The sequence below is a fragment of the Lissotriton vulgaris genome, chromosome 9 (assembly GCF_964263255.1).
Source record: "Lissotriton vulgaris chromosome 9, aLisVul1.2, whole genome shotgun sequence".
Lineage (NCBI taxonomy): Eukaryota > Metazoa > Chordata > Amphibia > Caudata > Salamandridae > Lissotriton > Lissotriton vulgaris.
The window spans coordinates 968,460,346-968,486,980 of NC_141697.1; the positions used below are offsets into that span (position 1 = coordinate 968,460,346).

At 42.3% G+C, this 26,635-nt stretch overlaps 1 protein-coding gene across 1 annotated transcript in view; it reads left to right on the forward strand.

Moving 5' to 3' along the window:
- Positions 1 to 26,635, forward strand: part of DOCK3 (dedicator of cytokinesis 3) — a 1,414,611-nt gene that overhangs the window by 1,364,231 nt on the left and 23,745 nt on the right. The window contains exons 51-53 of the mRNA XM_086938817.1: positions 2,528 to 2,615; positions 6,836 to 6,958; positions 11,266 to 11,348. Of these exons, the coding sequence (XP_086794943.1) occupies positions 2,528 to 2,615; positions 6,836 to 6,958; positions 11,266 to 11,348 (294 nt within the window). The remainder of the gene's footprint in view (positions 1 to 2,527; positions 2,616 to 6,835; positions 6,959 to 11,265; positions 11,349 to 26,635) is intronic.

Below are 26,635 nucleotides of genomic sequence, written 5' to 3' on the forward strand. Positions count from 1 at the left end.
GATGGTGGGTTCAACGCAGTCAGTCAGAAACATTCGACAGATGATGGTGTACCTCCGTACATCATTGGGGTTCACTGTCAACATGCCAAAATCACACCTGACTCCTTCGCAAAGGTTCTCTTTCATCGGAGCCATTCTGGATATGGTGCAGTTTCAGGCATTTCTTCCATCACAACAAGTCCCTGGGTCTCAGTGAAAGAGGCTCTGAGGCTTTTTGGTTTCATGCATCTTGCTTGTTGACTATGCCAGTTGGCATATGTGAGCTGTGCAGTGGAACCTGTCGCAGTTGTTCTAGGGTCAGGGGAACCTGTCGGATTACATTGAGGTTTTGGAGGAGACTGCAATTGATCTTCAGTGGTGACATTTCGACCACATTTGGATCAGTGGCAGTTCCTTCTCACTGCCCAACCCACAAATGATGGTGGCAATGGATGCGTTGCTGCTAGACTTGGGAGGTCATAGGGGAGAGGTGGAGATCAGAAGATACCCAATTTCACATCAACATTCTGGACTTGTTGGCCATTTGCCCGAAGCTGAAAGCTTCCTACCATCATCAAGTAGAGGCTGGTTCAGGTTCTTATGGACAACAAAACTGCTATGTAGTATTGCATCAAGCAGGGCGGGTTGGGGTCCTGGATCAAACGTTTTTCTTGCCTCGAGTTGGCGGGAACATCAAGAGTGTGTACCACCTTGCGGAATCTTTCAACGCTAGGGCAGACAAACTCAGCCATCAGCATATGGTGGATCACAAATGTCGGTAACATCCCGAGATGGCACAGGGCATCTTCCAACAATGGAGAGTATCTTGACTAGATATTTTGACCACTGTTGAGACTGTTCAGTGTCAAAACATTTGCACACTGGAGTTTCAAAGAAGGTTCTCTCTCAAAGATGCATTCCAGATAGAGTGGAACATGGCACTCATGTACATCTGTCCTCTGCTGCCTCTCCTGCGCTGAGCACTGAAGAAGATCAGGAGCAACTGGGCCCCAGTCATCTTGGTTGTTTCAGATTCAGATTGAGCCAGGAGGGTGTGGTACCTGGAACTTCTGGACATGAACATTTATCCTCCGATCAACCTACCGCTTTGGGATAATTTCCTGTCGCAGCAGCAGGGCAGGGTCCTGCACCTGAATGTACACAGCTCAATGTATAAAGATTGAGTGGTTGCGGTTGAAGGAGTTTGGTATTCCTCCCCAAGTTGTGGATGTCATCCTTGCTGCCAGGTGTCGGGCACTGGGACAAGTATGTGGCCTGGTTTGGCACCTATAATATGGATCCATTGAGGCAGAACAGTTGGATGTCCTGAAGTTTGTTTTATTTCTGGACCAGGAAAGCCTTGCAGTGGGCACTACAAACAGTTAGTTGTTGGCCCTTTTGGTCTTTTTGCATTTGGTGGACAATCTGTTCTTTTTTAAATCACCTGTTGTGATAAGCGGGTTATAAATGGTTTGATGCATATGTTTCCCCCCAAACTCTTGTGATGGAAGACTTCAATGAGAAGCTGCATGGTGTCACCTACTGGTGCACAGCAGCAATGCCATTTTAAACCTTCTGGACCCAATCTGGTGCCTGGGGATATTCTACATTTGTAAAATCTGTAGTTAGATAGTGTGTACACCAGAAGAAATGATACCAAAGCTTAGTAACCCGCTTGTCTATTTGCCAAACTATGGGGCCTATTAGGATGGCGGACGGACCAGCGTCCCTCCGCCACCCTCTAGGTGGAGGGACCGTCCGCAGGGGCAGCGGCGGTCCCTCCGTGCGAATTAGGATGTGACCGCCACCCTGGCGGTCACATCCTGTATATTTAACATTGCGGCGGGTGCTGTTTTAAGCAGCACCCGCCGCAAGGTTAAATATGCATGCTTTCCATTTGCATGCACAAAACGGCAGACACCACACGGTGCCTGCCGCCTTGTACATGCAAATGCTGGGGGGTACCATAGGTACCCCCATGTGCACCCCCACCCCCGACACCCTGGGGGCCCGCAAGGGCCCCCCAGAAGCTATTGTCCACATGCTTTTCCACGGTGGTAAATCCGCCGCGGAAAAGCATGTTTCCAAACCCATTGTAATTTGGCTGGCGGTGTCTTGCAGACACCGCCACCAAATTGCGGCCAACACCCCGCGGATCAGCGGCGGACGGACCTGCCGTCCGCCGCTGATCCCACCGCCATCATAATCTGGCGGTGGGTGTTTTAAAGGTCCGCAGCGGTGATTCCGCATCCTCCAGGCTGGCGGTGGCTTCCAGCGGCCCGGAGGATGCGGAATCATCGCAAGCATAATCGACCCCTATGTCATTTTATTTCTAACTCAGTCTGAAATGCTGAAATAATGGGATAAAGTTCACTTCATTTCTCCAGGTATCGACATTTCTCCAAATATCGATGCTGTTCAATGCAATAACTTGTGTTCCACTGCAACTAATTAGAAATGGTGTTATTTGAAGTCTACACTACTATGGTAGGAATGCTGAGAAGGTAGTTTTGTCTTTATCAATCAGATTTCTTTCTACCTTTTACAGCCTCCCAACTTCCAGCGCACTCTTCTCCACCAGGTTATTGGGCCTTGCAAACCTTGTAGTGACCCTAATCTCTCTGTTGTCGAGAAAGGTAAGGAACTTGTACCTTTTTTCCAAAAATAAATCTTTCAAGTACTTCACATTAGAGTAATAATGCTGATATTTACCTTACAGCATCCTATATCGATGAAAAGGGTTAGCTTGAATCTTTCACAAACAGCAATGTTATTCATACCAGAATCTAAGTTCTGTTGTATTAGAATATGATTCACACACCTTCAGAGAACAAAATAAGTAGGTGCTCAGTTAGAATACAGTGTGATAAAGCATTGGCAAAGTCAAAGGGTTACGCCCATAAAAACTTTGGGCCTCATTTATGAGGCTGTGCGTCACTTTTACTCCGCTGGTGCGTCACTTTTTGTGACCCACCAGTGGCGTAAAAAATGCACCTTGTTGCGCCATATTTACAAAGTGACGCATCTAGGTAGATGCATCACTTTGTAAACCCCTGTGACACAATATACCTGCGCCAGGTATAATGTATGCAAGGGGGGCGTATTGACGCAAGAAAGGGTAATGGAAGTGACGCAGTGAAATCTATGAGATTTAATTGCGCCACTTCTAGGACTCAAATGCGTCAAAATCTTACGCCTGCTTCACAGCAGGTGTAATACTTAAGCAAGCCCTTTCACATGGGGCTTGCCCCATGTGAAAGGACACATTGCTGGAGTTGCGTCACTTTTGTGACACACTCCAGCAAGGCGTCACTTTTGCGCCTACAGATTCGTCAGAAATACTGACGTATCTGTAACTCCTTGCGACATGATGCGTCATACTGTAAATATGATGCATCATTAGTGTCGCAAGGAGGGCACAATGAAAAGTGATGCATCGCTGTTTTCATTAAGCGATGCGTCACTTTTCATAAATGAGGCCCTATGTGTTTTTTCTCTAGAGTGCCATTGTGCATGCATTCAAATGCAGGCGTAGTGCTCATCTTTGAATGAATCTTCCTTTGTTTGAAGATACCCATTCAAAGATGGCAATTATAAATTAACGTGCTGGCACAGCTTCTATCTTTGAAGGTTTATCATATACTTTAAGAATATTAATTTAAAGGTGGCTGCTTCAGTGTACATTAATGTGTTGGTAACATCTTTGAATGAATTTCCGTTTTTGTTGAAGAAAATCATTAAATATCACCACTATACATACTTATGCGAGCATGGTTGCCTCCATTGAATATATACCCTTATACGCTAAGAAGATGCATTAAAAAATGGCCACATTGCAAATGTGCGCATGCATGCATATGCCCACACACCTGACCCATCTTGGAATAGAAAAAAATATATATTATATGGCCACCTGCTGATATAGTTAGTGGCAGAATGCAGAGAACAAGAGAGCAGTGGGACACACGGATGTTGGGTGGAGTAGTAAATAAACTGGGGCCTGGGGTAAGGTGGGAAGGAGAGCAGGGAGAGAGAGAGAAAATACTCCATCATATAGGCAGCAATACAAGGCTTGACATTAGCAGTGGAAGTATACGGAAATGTAGTCAAAATGTGGGTAGCCCAAAATACTCTTGAGTAGGACACACAGACTAACTGGAAGGAAAGCCATTGATTCAGGTGTAGAGACGTTAGATAAACAAAGAAGCCATCAGTCATAAACAAGTGGCTCATGAGCTACTTTTGACTCATGATTCACAGCTCATGCGTACATGAAGTCTACTCTACATATTATACTGTTGACAAAATGTGTGTTTGACAACAGAAACCTAAAGCTGTCTGTAGGCAAGCGCAAAAACTGGTGCTAAATATTAGCTGCACTGGGCTTTACTCAAGTTATTACGCGTGACTTACAGTTTTGTACACAATTGGGATTAATATGCACAAGCAGCACTTTTTTGTGGTCCTCGTTTAAATTCTCTATCCAAGGATTTTAATTTTATTTTATTTATTACATGTACATTACAGTTTTATCCTGACTAAGAACTTTTCCATCTACACTAATCTCTAGGAGGGATCATTGACAGAAATATTGTGTCAAAAATATTGTTGAAACAAAGATTGATTTCCTATACTTATAAATATATGTACAAAAATATTGAGCAAAAAATATTGTTTACACTGCGCTTTTTCTATCTTCCTTTCCTCTCCTTCCTCTTCTTTCATCCATGTATACTGTATGCTCCATGTAAATATATATTTTTCTACAATAAAAAATTACAGAAATAAAAAAGAATATGACAAAAATATTTTTTTCAATAAATACACAGTGTAACATAGTAAAACAAACATTTGAATACATAACTATAATAACATATATATTCCATGAATTTAAGTACCATTCAATATTGAAAATTAAAATATACTTATGTACACATGCACACATAAAAAGGTATGTGTTTCTGTTTATATACATATCTCTAAAAACAACTAATAATAATGTAATATATTTTACATCATATACAATTTTTGTGTTTTTTAAATTTACTAATATAAAAATGTATACACATATATATTTATATATATAAATACAACATAAAAAATTCAAACATGAAAACAAATAGGAACATTAAAACTAATTTACTAAAAATATTATCACCAAATTAAATAGTTTATACACATATATTTACAAATACTTTAAAATTAAAGAACTAAACCAATAATAATAATACATACATTAAAAAAATTATAAAAATATAGTAAACTTTGTGAGAAATAGGCATACTATTACCACTGCAGTCTGTGCAACAGTACTGAAAGTGTTGAATTCCAGAGGGGGTAAAATGTACTATTCCCACTCCAGTCTGTGCAAAAGTAAATAAATGTAATTGGGTTCAAACAAATATATATACATTTGAAAAATAATTAAATAATTAAAATGAATATTAACATTTTTAATAATTTATTTGAAATGTAATAATGTGTTATTAATAGATCATTTAATTTAAATACATTATACTCCCACAAACATAGCAACACACAAATAAATATATTTAAAATATAGAAACATAACACAATTAACATATAAAGTAATATTGAAACTAATTATTACTAAATGCTGAATTATTTTTCAATTCTTTATAGTTCGATATCTTTCCACCTTATTCTCCTACAAACACAACATAAAATATAATTTTTTAACCATTCATATAATTATTACTACATTAAATATTTATTTAAAAATATAAAATTAATTCATCAGTCATTATTACCTACCTTCTCACTCTGTACAGTAAAAATATATATATATATTTACACAATTTACTTAATGATCAATTAACTAATTAAAAATAAATAAATTACTTATTTAATTTCCTACCCTATACCCCTACAAACAAAACAACCAAAACCTAAAATAGCACAGAAAAAATTATAATTACACAATTTACATAAGTAATTATCAATTAACTAATCAATAATAAACAATTCATTAATAATTAACCTATTATTAGTTAACTAACTTCCCACTCAGTACCCCTACAAACAAGACAACATGCTCTTAAAGTATCACCTAAAAATATAGTAATTATACAATTTACATGATTAATTATCAATTAAAAATTAAAAGAAATGTTTTAATTATTCATTAATTATATTTAATGAACGGTCCACCCTTTACCCCTGTTAATGCTCCAACATTATAAATCACTATTTACAGTTAAATAAAAAATTACGTATAACTTAAAATTAAAAACTGTAATTTAAAATAACAACAATTATACAAACAATATCTAACATATACAATTAAAATATGCACAAAAAATTGCAAATAATTATAAACTACATTTTTAAAATGTATATTATTGCAAACAATATTAAAAACACAGATATTCTTGCAGACAATATTACTTACCTAAAAATCGATATTTATGTCCACGATATTTCTGCATCACGATATTAATGTATCACTATATTAAAAACTCGATATTTGTGTAGCTCAATAATACTAACTTGATATTATTATGGCCAAATACCCTCGAGTAGAAAAGGGATCTCCTAGGTCGGAATAAAAATACAATTTCAATTACAAATCTCCATTCACATTTTAAAACAAGTAATTATACACCCTTTGTAATTGGGGTCCTTTGAGTGAAACAAGAGCAGTGGATCAATTCATATATTCTATATGTTTCCCTTAAGTGTATGACACTTGGTGGGTTAGACCACATTGCGGCTGATGAAAACTGTTCCTAATCCTTTAAGCATACTTTCTTCTATTCTCTCGCTGCCTGTCTTATATCATTTCTTGCTTTTCAGATGACAAATGAACTTAATGATACTGTACTCTTTTTTTCAGCTGTGCCAGCCGCCCCAAGTAGCTGGAGTTTAGATAGTGGAACTCGAGATACCTTGCCTTTTCTGTCCACCCACGTTGGAAGTGTGCTAGCCCCACCAGTTCCTCCCCGCAGTATACCCCATGGTAAGAAAATTCCCCTGGCCGTCAAGTAGAGTTAATTTCAAATAAATGCTATTAACCACCTAAATTCTAGGGGAAATAATTTTCATATCTACTACCATAACATAAAATTGTGGAAAGGACTACTTATTTAGCAACTGGACTTGCAGTAATCTTGATTAGAGCCACTTGTTATTTTTCATGCCTCCTGTCATCAAACTTCCTATTGAGCCTCTCAAATCATTATAAGTCACATACAAATCACATAAGAACGCAAGTTCCACGTATGGTAGGTGGTAATGGACGTTATCAGCACATTGGATTAGCTAACATCAGCTCAGAGTGCCTTGCACATCCTAAAAATAGAGAACAGCTTACCATTCATGTTTATAATCAGAATGCTGTCTGTCATAAACCTGGCTAGAACAGGCAAAATCTGGAGACACTGTCTGTCGTAAACCCGACAAGAACAGGCAAAATCTAGAGGCATGGCAGACGGTGTCTAAACCATATAACTCCTGGTCAGACCCACAGAACGTCTGCAGCATCCTATATAGATGAGTAAGATGTGGCACCAGACTAATACTAGATGTCATCCAGCAGCATAGTGGGAACACTGAAGGACCTAGATCTTCCTTCTGTAAGCAGCATATGAAGCCTTGCCCCTCTTCTGAGTTCCGGCCGTAGAGTAGTCAATGTGCTGAACCCATGCTGCCCTTGAAAGGGAACAGTCCTTGACTTTTACAGGTACCTACGCCGGACATTAGACTCAAATTTAGAGTTTGGTTGACAGGGATTACTCCGTCAGATTGATGACAGGAACCGCCATCACTGTGGTTCCTATCAATGCTTTGTAAGTTTGATAGACACATCCGTTAACATGACAGAGCTGCACAACAGGCTTAACATTTTTTTTTTCCAAAACAAAATCCCAAAGTGGGATTTTGTGTTTGAAAATAAAAAGAATGTCCACTTGCCATGGGCGATGTCACCCATGGAAAGGGGCAGATTTTTCAGTTTTCAATGCCCCTTACCTCCATGATTTGGCATTGATGGACAGAGAAAACTGGCCATGTGTTCGCTTCACTCTAAATCGGGTGGAAAAACACATGACCAAACCTCCAACGGCTCTTTCAACATAATGCCTCATTTACAGTCTGGCAGACCTTCATTTTGGCGTCAAACTCTAAACTGCCTATAGATTCCAAGTCTATCCTGTCACATCCCCGGAGTATGAATCCAAGGAGATCCAACTTTAACGGAGCCAGGCAGCACTGGGACCTGGTAGGAAGAGGAGCAGCGTCCAACAATTAATTCTGGAGCCTAAGAGGTGAAGTCATGCTTCAGAATTTGTTCTTCAACCTGGGATGCTGCCATCTTGGGCTCAGTGACAGTGCTGGCTGTAGCTGTTGGTGTTGCAGGGAACCTACTTGGAAACAGAACTATGCCTGGGACCACAGGACATCAGAATTTAGGGACTGAGTCACCATACCACATCAGAACCTATGAGCCCAAATCTGACTCCCTCGTAGTGCCTTACTTGACCACCGAACCATCACAGAGTAACGGGTAAATTGGCACCCCAGAACACAACACTCTAGTCCCAAGGGGAAACATTGAAACAGATCGTGACCTTTTGTTTTCTCACTCATGCAAATCCATAGTAAACAAGAGACAGACTCGAGGGAAGTTTACAATATTTATTTAAACTACCATGCTTCATTATGAAGCAACTGTGCTGAAATTAGAAAATATATTGAACTGAGCATAGTAGTCAGCATTAAGAGTTAACTGTATACAATGAAAAGCTCTACCATGATGAATGACGAATCTGCCTAAGCAGAGTGATATATCAGTGGTATTTCAGTGACCTCTAGGATTACAACCGGCCCCCAAATCTGCCATTAGTAGTTTTGTGGTCTGCAACTCAGGGTGGGCAAAGCTTTCCCATCTGCAAGAATTCTCTCTCTATTTTCAAAAGGCAAGTCTCAGTGTATATGATAAGAGATGATTTACTTGAAAACAGCTACGCAAACAAATAATGGACGAATGCTGAATAAATCATACATTCATCACCCGTCAAGAGATCTGGTCCAGGGAGGACCTGGCCTGGCAGTTCGGTCTGGACTGTTCCCATGGGGCACAGGGTCAAGATTGATTTGCATATGGCTGGGTCCAAACTGGGGTGGCGTGGTGGGCAAAAGAACGATGGATTTAACCCAGATCTTTTGACTGGGGAGAATGTTTGCATTGTCAGCATTCCGTCCATCATTTGTTTGCTGTAACACTCTTCGCCCTGAGTGAGATGGGTATGCCCAGACGTGTATCCCTTGCTCACTGTGCCACTGGATTCACGCTAGCCTGGCTAATGAAGGGTAATACCCAGAAACCGGTCCCAGGATGCTTGTTTCTGGTCCAGGGAGGACCTGGCTTGGCAGTTTGGTCTGAATTGTTCCCATGAGGCACAGGGTCAAGACTGATTCTGGTGATATTGTTAGTGCTTTTGCTTGTGCAAATATGGGACCCATAAAGCGCTATCTAAATGAATTGAACTTTGCGACTGAGGCTAGACATCAGATCAATATATTTAAATAATGTGAAGCACATTAGGCTCCCCAAAGAAGACGGAGTGACTACATTTTCAAACCATAAAGGTTTATTAAAGGTAAACATGTTTACAAATGTAAAATCATCAAATTAGTCTCAAACAATAATCAATACAGGAATGAATTAGTAAACATTAAGTTCTAATCAATCAATGTCATAAAAGTAGAAGGACAAACTATCTTTAAATTGTTTTTAGAGAAAAGTTGAGCTGCCTCAAAGGTGGGCGAAGCATGTCTGAACTGCAGCCTACTCTGCACCAGCTTAAATGATGCAATTCTAACAATTGCAACACCTACACATAGTTCCCATAAAACCATCCAATCATGTTAAAGTATGAAGATAACATCTTAAGCTCATTAGTTTATCAGAATCCTCCACAAAACAACTTCTCTAAGGGCCATTCAAACTTACAATTATCTGCAACAAAATTACATACATTGGACCAGCACGTACTCTGCAGGTGTACTGTTGCAATCAATAAGGGCATTCTAAGTTATCATGTAAAAGAAAACATTTCAAATGGAAAAGAAAGCAATGACTCATCAGAGTTGTTATTTGGAAGTTTAGCTGCTCCAAGAAATAAAATACACGTGTCATCAAGGAATATGGCACCCAAGCGTTATCCATTTTAAACACAGGCCTGAATAATCTAGTGTCAATCTAAACATGAGTAACAGCAATTGCTTTTTTACATGTTAATGTCGATATCATGAAAAAACATTTACGGCTTGATTACAAGTCTGGCTGTCCACGTACCGCCAGACTCATAGGGCACGTTGGTTGTGGTCTTCTGACAACTGTATTACAGTTATGGCAGTCTGATCACCATTGTCCTGCAGCAGCCGCCAGGGAACTCGATTCCTTGGCATTGTTGTGACGGTCCAGCCAAGCATATTACAAGTTTCCTCTGCGCCACGGTTTTCGTGGTGGTTCCTCCTCCATGAGAACCATGGCAGGGCTCCCTGATGCCTCACGCCACGTGGATGCACACGGGGGGGGGGGGGCACAACATGTGCCCCTCTTTGTGCAATCACCCCAGTTTCTGCACGGCATGGACTTTTCAGTCCATGCCTTCCAGGAGCTGTTTTTGCCATTCCCTGAAAATTAGCACTGCCGTGGGAATGTCAAACAAATCCCGCCAGACATGGGAAATATACTTGTGTTCTGGCTGGCGGCCCGACCTCAGGTTTGACGCAGGGAGGACATGGCACTGCACTGCCAAATTTGTAATCAGGCCCTTAATAGGAAAAACCTCTTCATATTAAGTTTTTATAGACCATAGAGTTGGGAGGCAGTAGTGTTGGTGGGGTTAGTGGTATTTTATATGAGAGTGGGACGGTAATCAGGTGTAAGCCAAAATATTTGGCTTAGAAAACAAATGTGTCGAAACACCAGCAGGAGCCTGTGAATTTGGCCATGGGTGAACACATGGGGGCTGCCCACGTGATTAAACATGGATTCACTTGTTTTAATGGAATGTATTTGAAGCTAGGAATAAAGTAGTTTTGTCAAAGATAGTGAGGCATGCATTGCTTTTAGAAATAGTAGTTTTCAGAATTATATAAATAGTATGTTGTTTAAGAATAAGACTTTGCAAGGCTATGTGCTAAAGGGTAGTAGCGATGGGCATTTGTGGAGCCGTGTAACATCAGGCTGGAGGTTGCATTTCAGTCTTCTTGTTCTGATGAGAGCTGACATGACTTCTCTTCTCTTATTTTCTTCAGGTCATTACTCTATACACTTCGATGCATTTCACCACCCTCTTGGCGATGGTCCTCCGGCACTGCCTGCACGAACATTGCGCAAGGTAAATCCATTTCCTGTGTGATTCTGAAGCAAAGCAAATGGAATAATGTGGCACTATATAGCTCTGTTGATATCACATTAGTGTTCCCATTTTCTACACTGAGCTGCCTTACATGCAATGCAGAAAAACCATGTTATACGTCATATCAAAACTACCCTCTATTTTTAAAATGTATTCTATACAAATAAATATTCCACTGATATTCACAAGACACAGAGAAGTGCAAAATATTTTATTTCAGCTTTAATGCCCATTGCATGCACAAATAGCAGCTCACACACAGGCCAACATTTGCGAAATTTCTATTACTCACACCCTTTGCAATTACTGTGATAAACAACATTGCTCCTTCTTTGTTGTACCTTTATCTACACTTCACGTTAGTAGTTTAGACCCCCAATCCACTGCAGGGCAGGGACTGGTTCTACTATTTCCATGTCTAGCGTAAGGCTTTCAGTTTGTCGTGGACCATTTCGATATATCATATTTAACCAGAGTGAACACTGTAACCTGTCTAGAGCTTTTAAAGTCATTGCTGCATCTTCTTTGACTAAGCAAGCGGTTACAATCTCATTCACTTAATCATTTTAATATTTAGCTACTTGTGTTAGGAAATGTCCTTCATGTTTTTAATGTGGCACTTCAGTTGCCTACTTGTTGGTTTTGACAGTCGCATCCATATACTTGGGCCCTGATTGCGACTTTTTGGCGAAGCAGTGGCGCAGTGGTGTAAACTGAATCACCACCGCTTCACCAAAGGTTGCAGCTGCCTGCCAAATTCTGACTTTTATGTAGTCTGGCAGGCGGCTGTCCCATGGCTGTGCCTCTTTTAAAGGACTCGCGCCTTTGAAAAAGGAACCGCAATGGGACCGTACTACAAGGTTCCTACCTGGCATGGACTTGAAAGTTCATGCTGTGCAGGAACCTATGTGCCTGCACACAGGGGGCACATGTTATGCCCCCCTGTGTGCATCCACATGTGGTTGAGGCCCCCTTAGTTTCCTCCCCTCTGTGGTCCCGCCAAGCATATTGCAGCCTCTGACCGCCACATGAACGCCAGGGAACTGCAGTTCCCTGGCAGAGCTGGCAGTCCCAGGGCGGTCTGTCTGCCCAACTCCTAATGGGGCGTTCAAACCGCCAGTGAGTCATTGACTGGATCCACCAACACCGCACCAGCATGAGTCTGGTGGTCTTTGGATTGCCAGACTTGTAATTGGGCCCTTAATGTCATTTCTGTTTTGAAAACTAAAATAGGCAGGTGCTTGGCATACACGTAAGCTTGTTGAAACAATTATTAACAAAAGCTTTAGGCCTGCCTTTGAAAGATATTGTCACTGATTGGCGTATATGGTGCGGTGATGGCTAAATATATGACGATGAGTCAATGGTTGCATACCTAGGGGTCGATTCCGATCCTGGAAAAAAAACGTCCGTACGATTTTCATCCGGAGCCATCGCCGTACGATTCATACCTGTCCGTCCGAGTCGCGTAGTACAATCCGTATTTCGTCAATCCGTCCGAATCGTCCCGATCCGTACGTATTGCAAGGCTGAAAACGTGAACCGTATGACTAGTACACATGCCGTACGACCCGACGATTCGTACGGTCCACGTCAGGTAAGGGCGATTTGTACGGAAAAGCACACAATCACTTACAAACCGTAAGGTGCGTACACCCCATGATAGCAGGGGTACGCACGTACCCCTGCGAACATGGGATGTACGCACCGTACACCGCGATCGCAAGGTGTATGCACCGTACACCCAGCAAACATGGGGTACGGTGCGTACACCCCAAGATCGCGGGGTACGGTGCATATACCCCGTGATTGCAGGGGTACGCACCGTACCCCAGCAATCATGGGGTGTACGCACCGTACCCGGGGGGGCCATTCCGTACTTGTTTCGGGGCGAACTCTGCTTTTACGGCTGTTTTCACCTCCCGTAGAAAAAGGGTCGTACGGTGCGCACCCGACACGAAACGTACTTGCCGGGTCAGAAAAAGCAGCCGCGAACCGTAATGATGTCGAGTACAGTGGGTTCCGAGGGAGATTCGTACGGGGATTTGATTCGTACGGTCTCTGTACGATTCGTACGGAGTCCAGCTCCTGGTACGAATCGTACTTCGTCGTACGTATGGGGGACGTTGCAGGCTACGATTCGTATGGGAAAAATGCTCCCAACGGCTATTCGGAGCGGTTTTTCCCGAATCTGAATCGACCCCATAGAGTGACTGAGTAATAGTAAGGAGTAACATTTTATTACAGTTAGTAAAAACCGTAGACCTTTGCACACAACAGTTAAAATACAAAGGGCCAAAGACCACAGCAGTGTTTCATCATGTTGAAAACGGAATGGCGAAATGCCTGACAATAAAAGATAACTATATGCGATACTTTAAACTAAGGCCATGGGTGTAGAATCCTTGGTGCTCTGCATAGGGAATAAACTACAAAGTGACTAAATTGCTGAAGGCGAGTGATATACGTCCTGTAATAACATAACAAAATAACAGTTTCGGATACATAAACACTAAAGTGCCAACAGACCCTCGTTTAAAGGTCTATGAAAGGACGATGGTGCACTGCTACAAGTGAAAACAGTAAGCGTAAACCCCTAAATGCAATATCTAGTCCGTAAAGTACAAGATAGCAAAGGTGCTCACAGCTTGTAATAAATATCTGATCCATGATAAAGCAACAGAGGTTTAACAATTTTTTAGGTCGAAAGCACTAAATTGCTGAGGGCCAGTACTCCATCCTTTAAAACACTTTTGACTGCAAGCCAAGAATAAAACAGCCAAATAAACTCAGACACTGGCGTTAGCTACTAGCAAGTTTTTACTGCTTAAGAGCCACTCCACTTTATTTGTGATTTGAAAAAACGGACAATGGGCACAGGGCTGTCACCTCTCAGGCATAAGATAACTGCTTGTCTGCAAGTTTTAATGCTGAATTGAAGAAACATCGGCCAAAGCCTGCTTGCCCTGTAAAGTGTGGAGGGCCAGCATTTGTAAATGAAAGAGAGCTGGTGCCAAAAGCTGTCTCTCGAGCACTGTGTTTTGCTTATAGTAGTGCCCGTTGTAAGAAATTGGCTTATTAGTTCAGGGAAGTAAGTATCCACCTCAAATAATAACCTCAATCCTTGTCAGATGAACCTCTAAAGCCACTAAGGGAATCTGAGCACAGCCCCCTTGATAGCAATGGTGCAGAGCAACCAAGCTTAACTTACAGGCAATATGTAAAGTATTTATTTATTTATTAATTTATTTGCTGGATTTTACAAAGCGCAAACATGACCCATCAGGGTATCAGAGCAATGTACATAAAGTAGTCAGGCCATACATACAAGGACCAAAAGCATGGAGGAAATGTGCAGGGAGCAGTGGAAACACAAGAAAAACAGATACAAAACACAACATCGGCTTGTTAGATCAGTGATCCAAAAGGAGTCGACATGTGAATTATCAAGCACAATGTTTAAGTATAAGTCGTTGAGGGATCATTTCAGCAGAAGCTTTTTTACTTCTTTTTTGAAGAATGTAGAGGAGGGGTTTGTTCTAATTTCTGGTGGTAGAACATTCCATTTTCTTGTGGCAAAACCGGAAATGGAGCGGTTGTAAATCTTTTTATTGAGCTTCTGTAGTTTAAGCAGTAGGGAGTTAGAACTTCTTGAGGAGTGACTACTCCCAGATAGATTACGTTTTTGGGGCAGGTAGACAGGTGTCTTCTAGTGAAGGGCCTTATGTGTCATACAAGCTATCTTCAACTGGATTCTAGCTTCGAACGGGAGCAATTTAAAATTGTTGTGGTCCCGGTAATGTGGTCGAATCTCCTAGTTCCAGAGATGAGCCTCAGCTGAGTTCAATTGAACCCATAGAGGGGCCAACCTTACTTAGGCCTGCCAGTGTAGCGCTTCCATAATCCAAGCAGGATATAACCAGGGATTCGACTGCTGCTGAAAGTCTTCCGGGTGAACTACACAAACACAAGGAGATGATTGACGGAGCGCAGTAACTTTTCAGACATTCACCTCCAGTCACAGATCTAGGTTGAATCCATCATCGTTCTCTAGCTCACCTCATCACCTCAGTTCAGACCCAGTTATTTGCAAATCAGTCTTGACCCTGTGCCTCATGGGAATAGTCCAGACCGAACTGCCAAGCCTGGTGTTCCCTGGACCAGAAACAAGCATCCTGGGACTGTCTTCGCGGTAACACCCCTCATCAGCCAGGCTAGCTTGAATCCAGTGGCAAAGTGAACAAAGGACCCACGTCTGGGCATACCTTGCCAACTTAGGGCGAACAAAGCGAACACAAGGAGAGGATGGGCAGAGCGCTGTAACTTTTTAGACACTCACTGCCAGTCACAGACCTGGGTTGAATCCATCATTCTTCTTTAAATCAATCAATCAATCAATCAATCAATCAATCAATCAATATCATCATTATTCGGATACAGATACATATCCATAAAAGTACAGACAGACAACAACCTATGCAATAAAAGACTTGCGACAAAGGGGGCAATTAAAATATCCAATTAGAAATGGTCCACCAGTAATACAATGAACAGAATGATAAAAAGACAGCGAAATTCATCAGAATATTTATGTACCAGATACAACCTCTGTATTCCCAACCAACTCTCTGTATTATAATGATGTTGTCAATAAATGACACCCTGAACCCTTTGTGTTTAGATAGCCAATCTGCGCTCTTGTGGTGTAGTTGCTCCAATGATTCAGTTTGATTTGGTCTTAGAGGGGGAAAACCTGCCAAAACCACTACATAAGGGCAGGCTGCCTGTGGTAAATTTAACACCTCCCTGCTACCCGTAGGGTCTGACAGGCATGTTATGTCAGTGCCACTCTCCTGTGATATGCTGCCTGCAGCATAAGTATTAGTTCGAGCCACAGTAGGAATACTAACAGTGGTCGTGAGACGTGACACGTTGTTAGCAGATGGATGATTTACACTTCCATTATCAGGGATACGATTCTCTGCACCATTAGCCGCAGGTACAAAACACATCTTAATTTTGTTACAAATCTCACATGGGTTAGTCACTGAGTTCAAATTGGGCACACCAATCAAAGTATTTGAAGTGTAGGTTGACACATCATTAGGTGGTGCAGATGTATATGTCCTTCCAGATGTGATAGGCGCGGTGGGGCCAACTTGGGTGGAGAAATTCGTATTAAGAGGCTCAAGCTGAGGCATGGGCAAATGTTCCCTCAGAGTGGCGAAGTGACTGTCAAGTGCGCTTTTAACACACTCAAAAACGGTATCCACAATGTGACTAATGATAGTTTCACTATAGCCGTGACTCTCTGTCGGAGACCGACCGGTATCAGTCTGGGTGCCGATAGAACGGCAAGGATCAATAGCTGGAGTATGCACATGGGCGACAACAGTCATGGGATTAGGAGAAGCGCGTATCCATGAGCTCAGGGCTGAGAGAGGTGAGTAAGGGTGGATGGGTTGCTTCCTCTTGGCACTAGTAACTTTAAAAGGCTTCCTTTTGCGTTATGCCCCGGAGATTGCCTCAGAGCTCGTCGGGTTATCCAACGAGATAACATCTGGTATGGGAGCGTGAGATATAATACCATCATGGGAAACCGCACAGTTGGTAATAGAACCATCTAGTGTACTAGCGTTCAAATTGGTGAACGCCACAGTGGGAGGTAGAGGAAGAGAGGGTACCCCCAAGCCGAGAGAGAGGTGCCTCTCGGTCAGTTCTATCTCGTTAGACACAATGCTGACAGCTCTTTCCAACATGCTATCAATACTTGTTGTAGCAGGCCTTAGAGCCGGATGGCCCCCTCGCTTACCCATAATCACGTTAGGCAGGTTGAAATATGGCAGGGTAAGGTGAGTTCACCTCAATAAATTCAGCAGGACTCCGATGAAAGAGGGATGGCCCAGCCCAGTCTCCTCTGGTCTTTGACGGGCACAGATGGACCCGCCCTTGGCCCGGGCTTTGCATGGGTGCGGCCTGGGCAAGCTCATGTGCATCCCGTGCTGCGGGAACCCGCTGCCGCTTAAATGCGCCGGCAGGCGCACAGAAAGCGTGCTGGCGCCTCCAGGCGCAAAGGCTGCTGGGGTTTGTGGTGCCGTCCCCCGTGGTGAGAAAGTGCACTGTGCTCTGGGGGGTAACAACCTCCGTAGGGCTCCTGCTCCTGCCCTGTAGACTGTGCTGTGCTCAAAGTCTCTAAACCGGCAAGTAAAGGTTCCTCCCCACGTGAGCCAGCGGCCGCTTAAATGCACCGGCTGGCGTACAGAAAGCATGCTGGCACCTCCAAGCGCAAAGGGTGCTGGGGTTTGTGGTCCAGTCCCCCCGCGGCAAGAAAGTGCGCTGTGCTGTGGGGGTAACGACCCCCGTAGGGCTCCTGCTCTTGCCCTGTGAAGTGCACTGTGCTCAAAGTCTCTGAACCTGCAAGTAAAGGCTCATCCTTCTTTAGCTCATCCTGGGGCAGGAAAGGTTTAGTTTTCTTCAGTATATTTTAGTTGTTCATTGGAGACTTTGGTGGTGGCATTGATATTTTCTTGCATGTTCAGGTATTTACCCAACGTTATACCTAGTGATCTAGTGGAATCAACCACTATGCTGTGCTAAAACAGTAATAAACTCTAAGTGCAAAAAAAGCTGTAAAAAGCATTAGCAAAATAGAGTGAGATTTAATCAACAAAATATCATCAAAATGACAAACATCCGATAAGGGGAACTGGAAATATACATTTTTAAGTGGAGGTAGCGTCAAGAAGCACAAAGTGCCAATGATAGGCAATTGTCGCAGTAGGCAGGATCTATAGACAATTGTCACAGTAGGCAGGATCTAGGTGCAAATCGACGCTGACCACAATGGAGTGCTACCGGAATACACTAACCAGGTTCATCTTGGTCAAAGATTTTACCTTCTGACTTTAGTCCTTTAAGTCCCAATCCACCACGAGAGTACACTTTCTTTTAAAGCTCCCAGGACATCATGAGAGGCACTTAAGGGCTCACAGGGTGGCAGGCAGAGTCCTAAAGGAGCGCCCAGTCCAGTTTAGTTGCCACTGGTCAGATGGGCAGTTGCAGGTAAAGCCCTCTTGTAGCTTTAACAGGAGGTCAGCCGTATAACCCTTGGAGACCATTTCTTTGTCCTGTGTACAAGAAAGAGAGTAGGTCCAGTGCTCTAGGGCTCTTCTCAGGTTGCAGACAACATTGTTATTTCTAAGGTCCAAAGTGTTCTGAAGTGGGTGCCTGGAGATACTGCATATATTGCTTGCACAGGCCTGTGGGTGGGACCCTCCCTGGGGACACCCTAACCAATGGAGTGAAGGCTCCAGGGGCTAACCATGCCCAGTGAGGGCATTTTCAAGATGGCTGAAATCTTCAGCCAAAATAAACGTGAACTATGTCCTCCCGCATGTAACAATAACATCAATTTTTCTGTGGTCTCTGTACCTCCAACAAATTCAGAGAAAGAATTCTGATAGGACAAAGTGGAGCTTTCAGAAGCCAGACAGTGGACAAACACAAATTGTTTTTGTTATCTTTTTCCCTTCATTAAGTTGTTCCCTAAATGTCATAGAAAACCCCCCAGCAGACCTGTCAAGAAGGTATTGATACCCCAGCAAGGTCTAACACTGTGATGTTAACAAGAGGCCTTCTACTGTGGAGGCCAGTCCTAGTGTAGGAGAGCAATAGAAGGGTGTAGTCTGTGGTTTTAGCTATGTCTGCTTGTGACGTAGCAAGACTCTTTGTAGTTAATTAAGACCATGGGCAGATCCCACAGGCCATCCTGTTATGGACACAACAACAACTCCCCAAATCTAAGGCCATTGTCCCTGTCCTGGGAGCTAGTTACCACCTCATTCATGGCCATTGAAATACTAATTACTGGCTGGCAGAAGGGAGAGACCAAAATGCAGATTTATCTACCATGGACTTCAGGCAAGGCAATGTTGGCCTTCTAAATGTCATCTTTCCAAAATATTTATTACAAATCTGACTTCTCCAGTAATTGGGCATGTAATAAATATTTCAAAACACGCAGAAGTGAAATTCGTTTCTCTTCCCTATGTGGTGGTAACATATAATAAACTGAAAATTGTATTACAATGCTTTCCTCAGGAGCAGTCAGGCCTGCTACAATGAAAATAAATTTGACAGCATTTTTACTGCAAGGACATGGTTAACAATAAACTTGTACTTTTAAACACCATGCACCATGCCATATTGGCAATAAGGCACACTCAGGGGTGACTTATAAATATTCAAAAGGAAGGCTTAGGCCTGACAAATAGGGCTTAACTTTACAGTTCAAATTTGCAGGATATACCAGAGTAGCCTGGCTTCACTGGTAGGTCTGATGACATCCTTTACAGTGGCACTGCAGTGAGTGTCACAATGAGTGCTGCAGCCCACTGGTAGCATTAGTTTACTGGCTCAAATCAAGCAGGTGTATGCCAATTTCATCATGTTGAAAAGAGGCATGCAAGCACTTTACCACTGGTTAGCCCGGGTAAAGTGCACAGAGGCAGCAAAAATATGGTTCTGCAAAAAGAGGTAAAATAATCTATGGTGACCCTGCAGAAAGTGCTAATTTCCAACACCCTTGTGTACCGATAGAGAGGCTTCAGAGATTGACATAATCAGTCCATTGCAGAGGTGTGGGGCTTGACAAACTCTCCATCAAGGTGGAGAGAAGAGACATACCTTCCCTATATGCACTCTTATGTACATCCTTCCAATAAAATGACTGTCAGCCAGTTGAGAAGCACTCCATATATCATCACTGAGTGTTACAACCAGCCAATGGCGCAGAAGGGTCTTTGTTGATTAATATTTGAATAACAAAATATCCATTGTGGCTGACCATTTGCCCCTTTCATTGTATGGACAGTGTACTCTCTTACAAGTCAGCTTAAGCTGTGGCTCCCCACACCTAAAAGGAGTACCTAGTAAACAACAAGTAGTGAAGCAATCTAAAAAACACTACTTGCTGTTAAAGTTTAGAGACAAAATAAAATCCAACTCTACTTTCCCGTCTTGAAAATCTACATATTCTGACAAGTTACGTCGCAAAATATCCCAGAAAATGTAACAATATAAAACCTTCAATTTCCCTCGAATACCTGAAAGTCTATTCAGAAAGATGGGCCAGAAAGACGAGAAGAGTCCCACAAAATGTTAAAAAACGATGTATAAATCAAACAGCATTTTGTATTTGAATGCCTCTCTCGAATCATTATCTCTCTTACAGTCAACAATGGTAATAGCATATTACTCTTGGTACATCTTCATGCATAATATTTATTGTATTATATTATTCTTCATTAGTGTTTATAACAAAATCTGCAAAAAAGGCAAAGAACCTAAAGCTTTCTGGGTATGGCATCGTAAGGCTACCATTTTCATGATAGAAGAATGATGGCATCTAGGGTTCGTTTGTTCCCTTGATTCTGAAGGACTCCTGAGAGTAAGGATTGGGCTTGTTCCCTCCATTCAAGAAGAGCAAACTCCAATCAGATGCTGATGTTGCAGCAGTGTGCATATTGCATCTTAAATGTATGCCTGTGAAGTGCTGTTGCAGTTATATTGTGACTATAGAGTGTGGGCTGACACACTGGCTTCCTCCAAGACCAGAAGTTTTCAAACAGCAAAGTAAAATGAACTCTAGTGCAGGAGGCTGTTGATGTAAATATAGAGGTTGAATTATGATTTGGGGGGTTTGTCTTGATTTGACCATTCCCTCATCCTTTCAGTCGCTGACTCCACCACTACTGAGAAGATAACAAATTAGTATTATAGATCCCACTTCTCTCTGTCTTTGTTATGAAGCATGTGCAACAATTCATTGGCCTCACTCTATGCACCAACTAAGCCGTCAGATCTATTACTTCACTGTCTTCGAATTATCATGACTGCCATATTGTGCTGGTACTGTCCAGGTTGCCTTTTGAACTTTAAGGAGCAAAAACTATACATTACTTTTGTCCAAGACTTCGCTGAATTGATTCAAGAGATGTGCAGGTCATACTTGAGTCTTCAGAAAAACCACATGAAGGTGTAATGTCAAGTGTGCCATGTTGTTGCTAGTAATTTTAGAATTGAAGTGGTAAGGAAGTCATATTTTTTACAAGTGTGGTAACAGGCAGGGAAATATTTGATAAACCTTTATAAAGAAAATGTATTCCAGTAACCAGGAGCTGTGATGTTGTGCCTCTTCACTATAGGTTTGGATATTACTTAGCATTGTTAGTTTGGCAGACACTTAGTTTTACAATTCAAGTGAGAATGTGCCCAAAGCTCATATTTGTGGAGAAGTGTGGCTCACTGGTTAGAGGAGGCATACCCTGAAGCATAGGTCAGACCTGGGACCAGGGTTCAATTCCTGACGCGGCAGGGTCTTGAGCCCAATTGTCCACGGACTCGATAATTCTCGCTTTGGTGCCCACTCTAATCACGGGTTCACACTATGCAACTCTGGGCATTAAGCTTGCTTAATCTCCACAACGGCCCCCTGCGGCGGGATGCCTGGCTTTCACCTTGGGGATGCCCAGGACGGGTTATCTCGCAGGGAAAAGCCAGGACGGGTTCCCAATGCAAGTGCCGAGATGCCCTAGGGTAAGTCGAGCGCTATATAAGAACACACATACATACATTTGAAAATCCATTAAGTTCATTTGATGTTAATGTGGACTTTAATTCCTTAAACGGGAGTGGCATGGTATTTCTTTCAACATTTGTTCAACGTTTTATGTATTCCACACACTCTGTACATCCCAAGGACTATTACATAGCATTCAGAGATATTAGAAGTGCTGGTGATGGGCAGTTAGTGTGTCTAATAGGTATGGTAATATCTCGTTCAGTGGAACTTGGGATATTTTCAGGAACTGAGCTGCAAGTCCTGAATAGGAATTGTCCCACTGTGCACCGCGTGTATGTTACCTTTTTGGTATATGTTTTAGGTTATTGAGAATGCAGAGGGATTTCCCCCTTACTCAGACCGATTATATCTTTTTGTTTCTAGAAAAATTTCTTCTGATGAAGGGCTACCTTCAGGCCCGAAATGCATAGGAATTGATGCCGATGTACATATTTATGGAATCATGGAACGTACTCTTTTGTTCAAATGAATAACGTTACAATTTGAAAACAAGAAGAGACTAATGTATTAAAGAATTCAACGTCAATCTGTTCACTTGGTTGATTAACTTTATTATACCGAAAAGGTAACATACATGCGGTGCACAGGGGGATAATTCCTATTCAGGACTTGCAGCTCAGATTATTTTCAACGCTTTATGGTACAGAAAGCCAAGCCCTTGTAGCACGTGACAAACCCTCATTTTTGGATCCAAACAGTGGTGCGTGTCTTACTTGTTTAAATATTTTCAGGAACATCAGGGTGAAAAAAGGTCCCTGAGAGTGCTGCTTATTTCTCCTCTTGTTATTCTTGAAGACCATAAAACAGTTGGCTTGCATGTTTAAGGAAAGACAAAATATCAAGGGCGCACATCTTCAATGCAAAGAAAATTATTATTGTGTAGTTGTCCACCCTACAGTAGGAACTGCACGTTTGTGGACAGCATAACCTTTGGGACAGTGCCAGACTGATTCTGTTCACCCCCTCAGGATATCTCATCCTATAGACCAGCTAGCTCACAGTGCCACCATAAGTCCCACTGACCTTAGGCAGGTAGCACATGGTTCTGCCAACCACTAAACATGACAGCCCTAATCCCCCAGGAATTGTGGTAACAGATCTAGAACCCTTTTGCTCAGTCACTTGTGCTCTTTTTCTTCTCAGAGAAATATACAAGGAATACACAGTGATATGTTTTCAATATTTATTGAACCAATGGGATTCATATGTAAAATACATGTGCTGCAATGATCAATAGACAGAAACAAATGAAAGTTATTAAACGTATTAGGACAGTGAACTGAATGGAAATGTCCGCCATCATGCTAAAACAATGTATATATGCAAGCATGTAAAATAATATAGAAATCTGACATGCTCCTACTATTCGTCCCCTAACCAAAGAGTCTAGGGGGTGTGTATTTGTTCTACCAAGAATCCCCGTACTGGATGATTCAACACCCCTTAACTGAAGGGAAAGTATGTAGGTCTCCAACGAGTTTAAGAGCTGGACACCCCTTGCTTATCAGCAGGCTGCTGGGTGGGAGCATCAACATGTAGAGACCTCACCAATGACATCAAAGCCCTCCTCGGTCATCCTTGCCTTGGGGCGAGACATTGGCCTGGCCACCATACTTTATGTGTTATAGATTGTCTGTCGCCATATGTACGAAACAAATAATCACATTTGCACAGTGTATGTATTAACCTTGTACATGATGTGCCAAGGTATCATGCTAGTGTTTTGTGAAGTTGGTTTGTAAGCAAGTACAGTTTCCTAGAAACTACTCGGCACTGTCACAGTTACAAATGTGTGGCAAAAGTCATTGTGTGAGAGTGAAGGCAACATTAAGAAGAAACTAGTATACATGTAAAAATGGCAGTGTTTCCCTCTAGGCCTACGTGGAACACATGAAAATCTATCAAATGTGATGGAGTATTTCTTTGCAGTATGCATCTAAAGACCAATTTAGATCCAAGATTACATGGATACCATGAAATTGTGAGATTAGATGTATTCTTTTACCTGACTACAAACTGGTCCAAATCTGAAATTCTCTGACTCTCTGAAATGATGAGCGTTTGAACTAGATGTATAATTTACTTGGAGTGTGGAACATGTCAAGTATGTAGGCTCTGTGTTACTCAGCGATGTGGACCTAACGCGACTACCCATTTTGAGGTTGTATTTGACAAACTAGATGGTATGATAGTCCCTTTTCCAAATGGTATTCCTCTCCAAGTTCATTGTTTTCAAAATCTCCATACAGTCTTTTTTCTGACAGTTGAGGTCCATTCATTTAAGGTTAATAAAGGCTAACTTTGCAAATCCTGGTAGCTTTAGGAGAATTGTACTGGATACACTGGTCTCAGTAGCTAATGAACTGAATGTAATCACTAGTACGAACCCTGCTTGATGGAGATTCTAACCACTTGTTATTCAAAGTGGGATCGGAAGTGTTTCAAGTGGCATTAACGCTCGGTAGGTTGTAGGCATAGATCAAACTTTGCAAATTGGTGAAAATTGTTTGATAAGTTTTGTTCTACACTGTGGATGACTCATGGGGGTAGAGGCTACCAGCCAAGATGGCAGCCGCAACAATCTGAGCTCTGTGACCAGCCCCATGCAATTCAGCATAATCCTGCACTCAATGAATGCTGTATTGGAAGGGGTCCCAGTAAGGTGAGAACAATAACCAACAATATATAAACAATCAAACAGACATAGCTTCAAACCACATTGTTTTATTCACAATGTGGTGATATGTTGCATATGTTATGCTAATTCACATTCATTAGTCTGTAACTATTTACAGTGCCCCGAGGGTGGGAGATAGGGGAGGAGGTGTGATAGTGTTGGGAGTTGAGTGAAGGAGAAGGGTTCTTAGGTGACAGTAAAATCAACGAATAAAACTTATTTCACAAAGTTACATATTAGTGTACAAAAAACCGGACCAACAGGTTCATATGAATTATTTTACACACAAATCATACTCCAGATGTACATTAAATGAGGACAATGGGGTATGGAGTTGACAGCGAAGAACAATCTGTTGTCGACGTTTCGACCCTCGTGCTCGCAGATATAAGTGTTAATCTTGCTGTGGGGTCTTCCTCAGGACGGGGGAGTAGGGGACACGTGACCACATCAGTGGTATACACCGGACCCGAATGGATGGGGGTTCAGGGTTGGTATCAAGAATGAATCGAAATCTCACTTGAAAGCGTGGTGTATTCTGATTCTACAGGGTCCGATATGTCATCAATAGTATGATTGCTCCGTGAGCCGTGATCAAATTACGTCCGGCGTGGGGTCGCATTCAATCGCGCTATGGCAGTGTTTTGATTGAAGGGCGATGGTGGATTGAATCCTGTACCGATCTCTGCTCGCAATCGCAATCGGAAGTGTTTCAAGTGGCATTAACGCTCGGCAGGTTGTAGGCATAGATCAAACTTTGCAAATTGGTGAAAATTGTTTGATAAGTTTTGTTCTACACTGTGGATGACTCATGGGGGTAGAGGCTACCAGCCAAGATGGCAGCCGCAACAATCTGAGCTCTGTGACCAGCCCCATGCAATTCAGCATAATCCTGCACTCAATGAATGCTGTATTGGAAGGGGTCCCAGTAAGGTGAGAACAATAACCAACAATATATAAACAATCAAACAGACATAGCTTCAAACCACATTGTTTTATTCACAATGTGGTGATATGTTGCATATGTTATGCTAATTCACATTCATTAGTCTGTAACTATTTACAGTGCCCCGAGGGTGGGAGATAGGGGAGGAGGTGTGATAGTGTTGGGAGTTGAGTGAAGGAGAAGGGTTCTTAGGTGACAGTAAAATCAACGAATAAAACTTATTTCACAAAGTTACATATTAGTGTACAAAAAACCGGACCAACAGGTTCATATGAATTATTTTACACACAAATCATACTCCAGATGTACATTAAATGAGGACAATGGGGTATGGAGTTGACAGCGAAGAACAATCTGTTGTCGACGTTTCGACCCTCGTGCTCGCAGATATAAGTGTTAATCTTGCTGTGGGGTCTTCCTCAGGACGGGGGAGTAGGGGACACGTGACCACATCAGTGGTATACACCGGACCCGAATGGATGGGGGTTCAGGGTTGGTATCAAGAATGAATCGAAATCTTACTTGAAAGCGTGGTGTATTCTGATTCTACAGGGTCCGATATGTCATCAATAGTATGATTGCTCCGTGAGCCGTGATCAAATTACGTCCGGCGTGGGGTCGCATTCAATCGCGCTATGGCAGTGTTTTGATTGAAGGGCGATGGTGGATTGAATCCTGTACCGATCTCTGCTCGCAATCGCAATCGGAAGTGTTTCAAGTGGCATTAACGCTCGGCAGGTTGTAGGCATAGATCAAACTTTGCAAATTGGTGAAAATTGTTTGATAAGTTTTGTTCTACACTGTGGATGACTCATGGGGGTAGAGGCTACCAGCCAAGATGGCAGCCGCAACAATCTGAGCTCTGTGACCAGCCCCATGCAATTCAGCATAATCCTGCACTCAATGAATGCTGGCAGGAGTAAAGACACAGGGCACGGTCTGCTGTCGACCCCAGGAACAGTCAGCTCCCTTTTCTTCTACTGGAAAACCCTGCTGGGGTG